This window comes from Ovis aries, chromosome 1 (assembly GCF_016772045.2).
Source record: "Ovis aries strain OAR_USU_Benz2616 breed Rambouillet chromosome 1, ARS-UI_Ramb_v3.0, whole genome shotgun sequence".
Taxonomy (NCBI): domain Eukaryota; kingdom Metazoa; phylum Chordata; class Mammalia; order Artiodactyla; family Bovidae; genus Ovis; species Ovis aries.
In genome coordinates this window covers 196,105,236-196,119,511 of record NC_056054.1, presented here as the reverse complement: position 1 = coordinate 196,119,511, position 14,276 = coordinate 196,105,236, and the positions used below count along the sequence as shown (strand labels likewise).

General features: G+C 38.2%; 1 protein-coding gene across 1 annotated transcript in view; it reads right to left on the bottom strand.

Annotated features, from left to right (window-relative positions):
* Positions 1–284: 284 nt before the first annotated feature.
* FGF12 (fibroblast growth factor 12) overlaps positions 285–14,276 on the bottom strand; it is a gene marked incomplete at its 5' end in the record, with an annotated part of 240,271 nt that continues 226,279 nt past the window's right edge. Inside the window, 1 exon segment of the mRNA NM_001162565.1 lies at positions 285–403. Within this exon segment, the coding sequence (NP_001156037.1) occupies positions 285–403 (119 nt within the window).

Below are 14,276 nucleotides of genomic sequence, written 5' to 3'. Positions count from 1 at the left end.
ACAGTTTGTTTTAATGCTTGTGGAGTCTTGGTTTATTTTTTCCTCTGCTTTTAGGTGTGCTAATCTTTGTGCATGTGCGTTTTCTACCACATTGCAACAGGCAAGCTTTGGTTCAATTTTCTTGTCCTACACAAAGGAAGATTTTGAGTGCAGAATCTTAGCCACTAGGTCCTGGGTTGTCATTTTATTTTCCTCTCCTTGGGTGGATTTATTGGAAGGAAGTGGGTAAAGGGCAGGGGGAGAAAGGGAAGGGATGAAAGAGGGACGAAGGGAAGAGTTCTCAGCTATGTTGACTCTTGATTCACAACTTTGCCTCCATTCATGGTCGGTGTTCCAGAACTTTTCCTTGAACGCCCTTGTTTTTCTCCAATTTCATGTAGTGATGGCTCTCGGTACATACACACTGGAAGGCAAAAATCACATTAATTACTCACAACAATAGTGGACATCAAATTCAGCCTCAATAAACATCTCAGATTTGAATTTATTAGTGTTCATTCTCATCACTAGCTCTTTTTCCTACCATGAAAACCAGTCTTAACTTAAAATATTTAATGGATACACAATTTTTTCTAGTTCCATCAGTCACACCCTTTTAAGTCTTCCTGAGCTGCAGACATATAAGTGGTTTCTGTTGCCTTATAGATAAGGCTTAATAAGTTTTTGCTGTCTACTAACCTATGTAACAGGATTTTTATCTAGAGTGAGAGGAGACATCGGGAGTATAACATTTAAAGGGAGGAAAGACATATCTTGTTTTTCAGACTTTAGTCCGCAATCTAGTTCCGGTAGAGAAAAAAAAAAAAACTCTTATTTATGTGATCTTTTAATCTTTACCTTACTACAAGAAATATGATACTGTTATATCAACTGAAATTTTAGTGCCAAGTTTCAGGGTATCCTATACAAGAAATGATAATAGGAGAGAGAGCAGAGAAGAAAAAAAAACAATGCAGTTTTTCCAATTTCTTCATATTTCCCTCACCTAAGGTAATGAACAGTCTATGGCTTCTTAGTTATTGATCAATAGGAAATGCAATTATGCAACCTTGAGGTTTCAGTTTGCATCTATATAAACAGTTCTTTTTATCTTCCATTGTTTTGTCTGGCTCTAAAGCTCAGTCATCTGTGAATTATCACAGCTCTTGCTAGATTACTGCATAGAAAGAACAATGTTTTTCAATTCACAGTTACTCTTGTAAGATAGCATCTATCAGCATATTGAGTACATTAAAACAGATTCATTTTACTGTCGTGAGACAAATGTGACTGTATATGAGCATATGAAATATTTACTTAAATATCAAGAGATAGTTTCATCCTTGACTTAGGAATAAACAATTGCATACCCCTATCTGTTGAATAATCACTACAATACCTTGGCAATCTGAATGTTATTTCCAATCAAACTGCTTCTTCCTATAGGCTCTGCCCTGGGACTAGAAACCTGAGCATGGCCATGAATAAAAAGATGTCGTATGGTGGCTAAGAGCACCAATCTGGGAGACACACTGTCTGGTCCACTTCCACACTCAGCCACTTTCTAGCTCTGTCCGGTTGGACACCTAGTAAGCATCTAAAGATGTATAAGAAAAATGAAGAAGCTGATCTCCTCATGAAAATTCTGAATAAAAGATTTCAGAGAACACAGTGATAAACAGTTTTTACTGAAGATACATTCTAAATCCAAAACTAAATTAAGAGAGTTAAGAGACAAGTAAGTTTCTCCTCAGACTAGTTCAGTAATGAGGAGATAGGTTTCTTGCAACATCTCAGTAGGAGGGCTTCTTAAATGTTCAGGTGTATTTGAATCACACAGGGGTATTATTAAAATGCAAATTCTGATTCAGAAGATCTATAGTGGGCTTAGATTCTGCATTTTTAGTAAGTGCCCAGGTGATGCTGACGCTAGCAAAATCTGAACCACACTGTGGTTAGTATAAAATATATATAAAAGCATGTTGATTCAGTATATCATATATAAGTATTATATGGATTTTAGAATGAGATTTTAAAATATTTGTACTGAATGACCCCTCCAATATCCTCAAAGGACTAACTACCTTTGGCCTCACTAGCAAAGTGTACATAGGAAATTAGTTTAGAAAGAATAGATCCTATAATTTTCAGATAGTACTAGTAGGTAATTCAAGGGTCTGCTTTTCTTTTACTAAAGGCAGAAGATCCTTGCATAAGATTCTGTTAAACTCTTGAAATTCTTCAAGCCTAATGTCTCTTGCATATATTTCTGTTTTGGGAAAGTGTCAAAATCCCCCAAACTAAATAATATGTCTATGTGCGCAAAATATATAACCATGTGTTTATAACTGGTTAGTGCACATGGGAACCCAGAAGATGTAATGAAGTGATTGGACTGGAAAGCAATTTATATGATGCCATAAAGCAGTTTTTCCCTACTCTGTCACCTAATCAGCTTTGAAAATCCCCAAACCTGACCTGGGGCTTCCCAGGTGGTGGGAGTGGTAAAGTATCCACCTACTAATGCTTTCCTGGTGGCTCAGATGGTAAAGAATCCTCCTGTAATGCGGGAGACATGGGTTTGATCCCTGGGTTGGGAAGATCCCCTGGAGGAGGGCATGGCAACCCACTGCAGTATTCTTGCCTAGAGAATTCCCATGGACAAAGGAGCCTGGTGGGGTACAGTCCATAGGGTCACAAAGAGTCGGACACAACTGAGTGACTAAGCACAGCACAGCTAATGCAGGAGACGCAATTGATCCCTGGGTCAGAAAGATCCTGGAGAAGGAAATGGGAATCCACTCCAGTATTTCCTGCCCAGAAAATTCCATGGACAGAGGAGCCTATAGTCCATGGGGTCACAAAGACTATGGACTGCTAACTATGGACTGCTAAATCAGTCTCAAAGAATGAAAAAAAAATCTAATAAATTATAAACAATAGATTTTTGGCATGCAAATTTCTAAACTTCAGTTTAGAGACACAAAGAATATTACTCTTAATTTCCATTAAATAATATATTTTATAATTTTTGTGCTTGAATTTCTTAGTGTTGTAATTTCTTTTTAAAGTTTCCCTCTGTCATACACTCTACCCAAGACATTTGTTTTTAACTTATATCTTTTTTTGCTATTTCCCACTTACACATAAAATACCTAAGTTGTGATAACACAAAAGGTTGCCGTTATAATTATCATTGCAGATAACTTTACTAATAATGTAATCCTGCTGGCCATCCAAGTAACAAGTCCCCAGAGTTTTCCAAGCTGGCATCTAAACTTTTTCAATGTTTCTGAAACAGTAAAAGTCACCAGTGTCATAGCAAAGTGTGCAGCTTGCTCTTTTTAAAGGACAATTCAATCACAAATTTTCCTATTTTTCCATTAAATGAAGTAGTAAAATTCCAGGTTTGAAAAAAACTGTTCAAACTAGCTGGAAAATTAAGAGTAACAAAACAAATAAATTTATGTTAATTTCTTGGGCTTCAATTTTCATTGTTACTTTCAGGCTCTCAGATGCCAAACAAGGGTATAAATCTCAATCAAATTTTAGAATTAAAAGGTAATTAAAAGAATATGATCTAATTAGAAAGCCAAGAAAGAAACGACAAAACACTTCTCCCAATATAACTTCCTTTGATAGTTGTATCAACACTCCATAGCTGTGCTATTCTGTCTGAAAGGTACATAATAAAATGATGACACAGAATACAAGAAGAAAACAAAGCATAACTGTACTATAAAGTGCATTATACGTCCAAAATATAAACCAAAATTACTGTAATGTACACAATAATCACAATGATAATCTCTAAAATTTGCATGCCAAAAATACATATATTTTAAAAGATTTTTAAAAATACTTTCAGACTGATTTACCAGTCCATATTCAGGTTATGAAATTCCAGCAGGGCTATTTAAAATCTTAAAAGATGATGCTATCAAATACGCAAATTTGGAAAGCTCAGCAGCGACCACAAGACTGGTAAAGGTCAATCCTCATCCCAATTCCCAAGAAAGGCAGTACTAAAGAATGTTCAAACCACCAGACAATTACATTCATCTCTCATGCTAGTATGGTTATGCTCAAAATCCTCCAAGCTAGGCTTCAGGATTACATGAAGAGAACTTCCAGATGTTCACGCTGGGTTTAGAAAAGGCAGAGGAATCAGAGATCAAGTTGCCAATATTTGCTGGATCACAGAGAAAGCAAGGGAATTCCAGAAAAACATCTACCTCTGTTTCATTGACTACACTAAAGCCTTTGACTGTGTGGATCATAACAAACCGTGCAAAACTCTTAAAAGAGATGGGAATACCAGACCATCTTACTTGTCTCCTGAGAAACCTGTATGTGGGTCAAGAAGCAACAGTTAGAACCCTGTAAGGAACAACTGGCTGGTTCAGGATTGAGAAAGGAGTACAATAGGCTGTTTATTGTCACCCTGTTTATTTAACTTATATGCAGAGCATATCATGCCAAATGCTGGCTGGGTGAGTTAAAAGCTGGAACCTAGATTGCTGGGAGAAATATCAACAACCTCAGATATGTAGGTGATACCACTCTAATGGCAGAGAGCAAAGAGAAACTAAAGAGCCTCTTGATGAGGGTGAAGGAAGAGAGTAAAAAAGCTGGTTTAAAACTCAGTATTAAGAAAAAACTAAGATCTCAGCATCCAATCCCATCACTTTGTGGCAAATAGAAGGGGGAAAGCTGGAAGCAGTGACAGATTTCCTCTTCTTGGGATCACTGCAGATGGTGACTGTAGCCATGGTATTAGAAGATGATTGCTTCTTGGCAGGAAAGCTATGACAAACCCAGACAGTGTGTTAAAAAGCAAAGACATCACTTTGCTGACAAGACTAATGTCCACATAGTCAAGGCTATTGTCTTTCCAGTAGTCATGTACAAATGTGAGAGCTGGACAGTGAAGAAAGCAGAGTGCTGAAGAACTGACGCTTTCAAACTGTGGTACTGGAGAAGACTCTTGAAAGTCCCTTGGAAAGCAAGGAGATCAAACTAGTCAATCTTAAAGGAAATCAACCGTGACTGATGCTGAAGTTAAAGCTCCAATACTTTTGGCCACCTGATGCGAAGAGCTGACTCAGTGGAAAAGACCCTGATGTGGGAAAGATTGAAGGCAGAAGAAGAGGGCGACAATGATGAGATAGTTGGAAGCCATCACCAATTCAATGGACGTGAATTTGGGCAAACTCTGGGAGATGGTGAGGGATAAGGAAGCCTGGTGTGCTGCAGTCCATGGGATGCAGAGTCAGACACAACTTGGTGACTGAACAACAAGTCAGATCTAACTCTTTGTGACCACATAGACTGTAGCCCGGGATTAATCCCTTCAATAAATCTATTATTTCAGAGTCTTCAAAGCCATTTATTTATTTTCATAGTCAAACTGTCTTTAAATGAACTGCAACAACAGACAGAATTTTGCATTTAACCCTAACTGGGATTAACTGACTTCTCAGTCTGAATGACCACAGAGGGATGAGATTCTCATATAGAACCCAAACTGGCATTTGATTGTGAAGATTTTCCTGGATCTTGCTGCGGAGTGCCAAAACCTGCCCAGGTGGAAATTCAAAGCCATTTTAAACTGACCAACTAAATATGATAACCAGGTGAATAAAGTAGGTGAGAAATTCCTCTCCTCATTTTTTAAATATAAAAGAAACGAAGTGACTTCCCTAAAATCAGATGGTGAATAGTAGCAGAGCCAAATGAGAGTGTAGGATTTCAAAGTCTTAATCAAAATTTCTTAATAAAAGCACAGAAACAATTAGTCAAATAAGTGGTGCAAATAATTGTCTTATACCAGACAATTTTAAAGTTATTTCCATATATTAATCTAGATCCAACCTGGCCTCATTTCTACCAAATATTCCTAATGTCATTAAAAAATGGAAATGAAAACAAATTCAGGATGCCTATTTAAAATAAATAGGTAACGAGTATTGGCAAGTAGGTGGAGGAACTGGAACCACTGTACACTGATGGAAGGAATTTAAAATGGACAGCCACTGTGAAAAACTAGACAATGATTTGCTCAAAAAATCAAGCATAGAATTACCATGTGATCCAGATATGTCCCTTGTGGATATATACCCAAGAGAAATAAAAGCAAGGGTATGAATAGTATTTACACAGCCATGTTCATAAAAGCATTACTTGCGATAGAGCAAAGGTGAAAGCACCTTTGGTGGGTTGAACCAATGAACAGATACACAAAAGGTGGTATATGCATACAATAAAATAGTGTTCAACTTAGAAAGGAAGCAAATCCTAACACAAGCGTGCATGAACCTTGAGGACCTAAAGACAAAATGAAATAATAAGCCACTGGGGAAGCCTAAGCTAGGCATAAAAGGAAACATCTTATGATTTTACTTATGTGGGATATCTAGAGTAGTCATACTAATAAAGTCAGAACATAGAATGGTGGTTTCCAGGGGCTGAGGGAAGGGAGCATGCAAGTAAATACTTAATGGGTACAGCGTTTCAGTTGGGGAAGAAGAAAAAATTTTAGGGACGGATGGTGGTGATGGCTGCAAAACACAGAAATGTACTCAATGGCACTGAAATGTACTCTTAAACTGGTTAAAATGGCAAATTTCATGTTGTGTATATTTGCACAACATACTTAAGAATTATACATAATTTTCAAAAGTCACACACATAGAAACAAACACCTTACATGTAAGCTGTAAACAAAGAAGTGACTATTAAAATCAGATATGTCCTATTGGTATGGGAAGAACCAACAATTCCCCAATAGTCAACAGTATCAGTCTTAGAACTGTGCTAAGAAAAAAAGAATTGAGATACACTAAGGATATAGGACTGGGAAGAAAGCTGAGTGCCGAAGAACTGATGCTTTTGTTTTTTTTTGTTTGTTTGTTTTGTTTTTTTTGTTTTTTTTTTAGTTTTTTATTTTTTAAATTTTAAAATCTTTAATTCTTACATGCATTCCCAAACATGAAGAACTGATGCTTTTGAACTGTGGTGTTGGAGAAGACTCTTGAGAGTCCCTTGGACTGCAAGGAGATGCAACCAGTGCATCCTAAAGGAGATCAGTCCTGGGTGTTCATTGGAAGGACTGATGCTGAGGCTGAAACTCCAATACTTTGGCCACCTCATGCAAAGAGTTGAATCATTGGAAAAGACCCTGATGCTGGGAGGGATTGGGGGCAGGAGGAGAAGGGGACAACAGAGGATGAGATGGCTGGATGGCACCACCGACTTGATGCACATGAGTTTGGGTGAACTCTGGGAGTTGGTGATGGATAGGGAGACCTTGCGTGCTGTGATTCATGGGGTTGCAAAGAGTCGGACATGACTGAGTGACTGAACTGAACTGAACTGAAGGATAAAGGGCTGGTGAGAAGATAGGGAAATCTGATGAAAACATCCTAGGCCTTCGCTATCTAATACAGTATCCATTTTGCCTATGTGGTCACTGATCACTAAAAATGTGGCTACTCCTAATTCAGAAGTGCAAGAGGGATAAAATAAACACTGAATTTTATTTTATTTTATTTTATTTTTTTAATGAGTGTTTTATTTTTTTATTTTTATTTTTTTAATTTTAAAATCTTTAATTCTTACATGTGTTCCCAAACATGACCCCCCCCTCCCACCTCCCTCCCCACAACATCTCTCTGGGTCATCCCCATGCACCAGCCCCAAGCATGCTGCACCCTGAATTTTAAAGACCACACTAAAAATTACATCTCAGTGGTAATGCTTTATATTACTTACATATTGAAATGATAATATCTGAATATACTAGATTGAGTACATTATTAAAATCCATTTCATGTTTATTTTTTATTTTTAAAATATGACTACCAGAAAATCTTAAATTAATAGAATACTTAGCTCATATTATATTTCTATTACACAATGCTCTCTTAGAAGAGTTTGCTCTTCTCTGGAAAAGAAGTATCTTGATTAATGTCAAGAGCTTCCCAGGTGGCTCAGAGGTAAAGAATCCACCTGCCAATGTAGGGGATGTGGGGTTTGATCCCTGGGTTGGGAAGATCCCCTGGAGTAGGAAATGGCAACCCACTCTAGTATTCTTGCCTGGGAAATTCCATGGACAGTGGAGCCTGGCAGACTACAGTCCATAGGCTCGCAAAGAGCTGGGCATGACTTAGTACACATGAAGGATTAATCTCAAAGCTACCAATTACTATATGATGGGGAGGGGAATTGAGAAAACTTCCTGACCTGACCTCCATGCACACACTTAGAAGAGACAGAGTATATTGGATTTCTTTGATGGAATGACCTGGTTCACAAAGCATTTACTGACCCTTTCAATTTGGCTTTACTAATATTGCATCACTTGGATTCCATTATAGTATTTTCTTCTTTCCTCTCCTCAAATTCCAATTACTCTTTTGCTGACTGATATCCAAAGAAGAATTTGTTTCAGTATTAACTTGTTCATTCATTCTATGAGCAGAAACAAACTGCTTCGTACCAGGTGCTCTGCTAGATTCTGTGGCAACTGCAAGAAATGATCTGATTCCTGCCCTCAAGGAGTTCAAGGCCAAGAAAGAGAGCATAGACATGCACACAGATCACAGAGAGGAAAGGGCCACAGCAGAGCTGAATGGGAATGATATCTAAAACAGCTCTTTAATGTTGATTTAGCCTTGAAGAAGGCAAAGGGTTTAGAGAAGTGGATGGGCTAATAAGTAAGAATGAAGGGATGGGACTGCCAGTGGTTAAGAATCTGCCTGCCAATGCAGGGTACACGAGTTCGATCCCTGGTCTGGGAAGATTCCACACACCAAAGGGTAACTAAGCCAGTGCATGACAACTATGGAACCAGTGCTCTAGAGCCCATGCTCCACAAGAGAAAGCACCACAGTGAGAAGCCTGCTTGCTGCAACTAGAGAGGAGCCCCCACTCACCGCAGCTAGAGAAAGCCTGCACACAGCAACGAAGGCCCAGTGCAGCCAAAAATTTAAACAAACAAACAAACAAAAAGAATGAAGGGATGAAGTGCAGGTTGTCTAAGAGAAACAGTGACTGCTGAAGCATGAGATAAAACTGAGGTGATGAGGGACGAGAGTGACCGAGCCAACTAGAGTAAGACCTTCTGAAGTCCAGGAGAGAGGATTTAAGCCTGGATTTTGGTACATATCCACCTGAATTTGATAGTGAACAAACAGCTAATAATATGCCCATCAAGTATATGAGTGTATAGGGAAAAATCTATTCAATCTCTTTATCTATAAAAATGTCCAACTATGTTTACATGACATGAATACAGCCAGGCAGGATAGTTAAGAAGAATCAGTCAAATTGACTCTTATGGCATAGATTCCATAAGAATGTTTGGGAATGCATGTAAGAATTAAAGATTTTAAAATTAAAAAATAAATAAATAAATAAATGAAAAGCAAAAGGAAAAAAAAAAAAGAAACGGATGGCAACATTTCAAACTTTTATGAGTTGTTCTGATGCCTTGCAAACACCATCTTATTTTCTCAGGAACAAATCTAGCTGAGGTAGTATTACGTGTGAGACCAGCTGCGTATCTAATATATATAGTTGGCTATCTGTATCCAGGGGGTTCTACATCCTCAGAATCAACTAAGGATTGGAAAATACTCAATTAGAAATTCCAGAAAGTTCCAAAAAGCGAAACTTGAATTTGTCCTGATCTAGCCATCTATGGGGTCGCACAGAGTCGGACACAACTGAAACGACTTAGCAGCAGCAACAACCATTTACACAGTGTTTACATTGCATTGAAATGAAGTAAAGTGAAGTCGCTCAGTTGTGTCTGACATTTTGCAACCCCATGGACTGTAGCCTACCAGGCTCCTGAGTCCGTGGGATTTTCCAGGCAAGAGTCCAGGAGTGGGTTGCCATTTCCTTCTCCAGGGGATCTTCCAAACCCAGGGATTGAACCTGGGTCTCCCGCATTGCAGGCAGATGCTTTACCATCTGAGCTACCCAGGGAAGCCCTACATTGCATTAGGTACTATAAATGATCTAGAGACGATTTAAAGTATCCAGGAGTATGTGTGTAGTATATATATGCAAATACTATGCTATTTCATATAAGGGACTTGAACATCTGCAGATTTCAGTATCAGCAGGGATTCCTGGAATGAACCGCAAATACTGAATGATGACTATACTTGAAATCTAATATATTTTAAGTTCCATAATTTTGACTGTTATTGAAAGGTGGGGCTCTCTTGGTTAACCTAACATACTGATAAGGGCTATCCTTTTGTTTTGTGGGGAGCATCAGAAGAACAAATAGTAAATCAATTCTTGATAAATCAAGAATTACTAGTTCCACATATAAGAATCCCATATATTTGACTGTACACTAAAAATTAATCACAGCTTTTTATAGCTATTGGTACTAGAATTTTAAGTTCTGGTATTAATTTCCAATTATCTATTACTAAGCAACTGTGAAAAACCTTTAAGAAACATTTCTAAGGAACCATCTAGATGCTAATCTTCAACAGTTACATAAATTCTACAGCTCCTAAACTGTGCTTCTCAAATTCTCCTGTCCCATGTAAGTCAAGTTTTTTCTTCCCAATAATTGATTCCTGATTTTAATTTGCAGTAGTTCAAAGGACTTTTCCATCACTTTCTATTACAATAAGATTTTATTTCATTATAAAACATATTTATTAGTGTAGGCATTAGAATTTTTAAAAATCTGACTTTGAATATTTTCTTCCAAAGTGCTTTGCTTTATCTATTCTATCCACTACAGCTATGAGAGCAAAGTTTGATATTCCAGTTATTTTGATATTTCTAAATTGAGAATAAAGTGAATAAAACAAAAAATCTAACTTACTATCTTTCTTGTCCTCCCAGCTCCACAAATCTGTTTCACAGAAACTCAGACTCAGTGCTACCTTAGATTTAACAACTGCTATGGGAAACTTGGGATGTTACTATCTTATCATGTATCATTCAGAATCCTATGGTCTTCATTTGTGATACAGGCTTTATTTTTAGTGGGCATGATTTAATGGCCATTTGTTGGTACAGAATTGACTTCTTTGGTGTTACTTAGCAATTTAACTTCATATTATTTTTATAAGTTTCAATATCCAAATTTCAAGAATGCTTAGTATCCTAATATAATACCTGCCTGATTAACAATGTTACTTCTCTATCACATGGCTCTTCTGGGTTGTCTTGACATATTTCTTGCTCTTTTTTAAGTATGATAAAATATACTTGCTCTTTTTTCACCCCACATAATGTTTCTGAGATAAGTATTATGGTTCCTCTAACACATGTGATATCATAATGTCATTGCTTTTGTTTTAGTTGCTAAGCCATACCCAATTATTTGTGACCCCATGGACTGTAGCCTTAAATTTCCCAGGCAAGAATACTGGAGTGGGTTGCCATTTCCTTCTCCAGGGGATCTTCCTGACCCAGGGATTGAACCCACGTCTCCTGCACTGGCAGGCAGATTTACTGCTGAGCCACCAGGCAAGCCCTAGTTTTGGATAAATGGTAAAAGGAGATAATGCTTTGAAAAGGGAAGTCTTTCTGTATGGCTCTTTAGAACTCTTTCTTCAAATCAGTTTTCTATTTTTCCTCTTTTCTCATATATGTTTAGATTTCTTCTTCTTCTTTCCCTTCTCCCTCCCCCACTCTTGCTCTTCCTCCTCTTCTTCTGAAAGTTTCATTTGATTCATGTTTTGACTTTTCTTGATTTATAGTACATTGGAGCAGAAGGGTTTATCCCAGGTTTCGGCATAAAAATGAGGCAGAGATTTCATGAGAGAATACTCTTCCTTATTTGCAGACACAGGGACAAGTGAGGGTTTCTAATAAAATAACTCACGTTACATATTGTTGTAAGACATGGCACCCATCAGGAATCCTTAGTTCACCCCTTCAATGTGAAGAGGACACACTTGCATGATTGACACCCATAACTAAGTGACTTGGTGTAGCGAAGGCTGTCATTTTCACAGCTTCCTGAGAGATCGTGGCCATACGTCTATAGAAAGTCCTGCAGTCCTGTTATCAACTAAAATTCTACACTTGGTCATAACAAGACCATAGGCTACCAACCTTATGTCAACATATGGTATTTGTTCTATTTAAATTTTGCTTTATTTTTAAATGCAAGATTGTGCCATTAGAAAAGAAAAAAGACCAAACGTATATCACATATAACACATATATCATCCTCTCTTTGTGAGGTTAGGTATGGGTCTTTCCAGGATTGACTTTCCACTTAGTATTTCTCTATTAGATTCTTTCACTTGTACCTTTGCTGTGAATGTAGTTATCAGAATCAGCAGGTGTCCCTTGCCATTATAATAGCTCAGATTTCCTGTTTGAAACACTTAACATTCAATAGTTGATTTTATCTTAGTTATCATACATTTCTCTTAAAAAACAAACTAAAATAATGTCTTTCTTAAAACTGAAATCCCAGGGGTTGCTGTTATTTATAAATCAAACTATAATAAGTCAGGTTCCAGGTACCATCCAAGGAGTATTCCTCTAAGAAACTGCTGTCTTCTTAACCATTTGTTGTTTTAGTCAGTAAGTCATGTCTGACTCTTTGTGATCATGGGGACTATAGCCTACCAGGCTCTTCTTGCCCATGGGATTTCCCAGGCAAGAAGACTGGAGTGGGTTGACATTTCCTCCTCCAAGGGATCTTCCTGACCTAGGGGCAGAACCTGCATCTCCTGTGTCTTCTGTATGGGCAGGGGGATTCCTTACTGCTGAGTCTAAGCTAATATTAATTGAGCACTTACTGGGTATCTGCACTTTACATACAGTAAGATTATTTTACATGACCTTAACAGACAGTTTAATTGATCCCTTTCTCAATTAAGGAAACTGAAGAGCAGAAAAGGTAGTTTGTTTAAAGTCATTCACTGACATAAACAGAATCAGCTTCAAATTCATGTGTGATTAGCTCCAGAGTTCCTGCTCTAAGCTTATAGTCAAACAGCTTAATGAGTTTAGAGGAAAAACTTAGTTGCTTGGTCTCAGTCAAAATCTTGATCCCAGGGACTTCTCTGGTGGTCTAAGGGCTAAGACTCCATGCTTCCAGTGTAGGGGGCTGGGGTTCAATCCCTGGTCAGGGAACTAGATCCTGCATGTAACTTAAAAGTCCCACGTGCCACAGCTAAAGATCCCGCATGCTGCAACTAAGACCCAGTGTAGCCAAATAAATATTAAAAAAAAATCTTGACCCCAAACCTCATGGGGGTGCTCAGAACTTCGTGGAATCCTCCTCCATTTCTCTAGCCAATCCCCTCTCCCAGTCTTCCTAAGTGACTATTCCATATCTCTCCTTCCTCCTCAAACTCTGAAAACTGCCTCATACCCTCCTTAGACTCAGGAAATAGGCTTGCTTTCTTTCCTTTTCCTTTCTCTTTTTCTCCTTCTCCATTTATCTCTCCCTCTTTCCTTCCTTTTTGTCAGTAACGACACTCTGAATTCACTTAGAAAATACATGCAGAAGAGAAAGCGTTCATATTTCCACCAGAAAAGTTATACCAACCTGCACACATCTGCTTGTGCATATCCTGGCTTCCTGCTTGTTAAAAATGCTTGAACTCTTCCTGTTTCTATTTAAATCTAGACCTAACTTTGCCACTTGTGTACTTGATCCCATCCCCTCTGGTCAGTATTACTCAGTGACCCTCTCTCCTATAATACCAATTTCCCCTTCTCCCCCATCAGTATAAATATGCTAAATAGCTTTAAACAAACAAACCCCAACACATAGCCACCATGTTTCTCTCCACCTTGGGCTTCATTTCTCTATTTTCCTTTTATAACAAGACTCCTCAGAAGTGTCATTTAATATTACTTTCTTCTTTCCTTTAACTCTTGTTATAACTTCTATCAACTCCAATTAGACATTCCCACAACTCCTCTGAAATCAATCCTGTGAAGTCACTGTTGAATGTATGGTCAGTCCTCTTTCAACAGCTTGCTGGATGCTCTACCAGTATTAGGTAGAGATAACAACTCTAATCTTGACTTCCCTGGTGGCTCAGTTTTGCCTCTTTCTAGTTATATGCACCCAGAGAAGGAAATGGCACCCCACTCCAGTACTCTTGCCTGGAAACTCCCATGGACGGAGGAGCCTGGTAGGCTGCAGTCCATGGGGTCACTAAGGGTCAGACACAACTGAGCGACTTCACTTTCACTTTTCACTTTCATGTGTTGGAGAAGGAAATAGCAGCCCACTCCAGCGTTCTTGCCTGGAGAATCCCAGGGACAGGGGAGCCTGCTGGGCT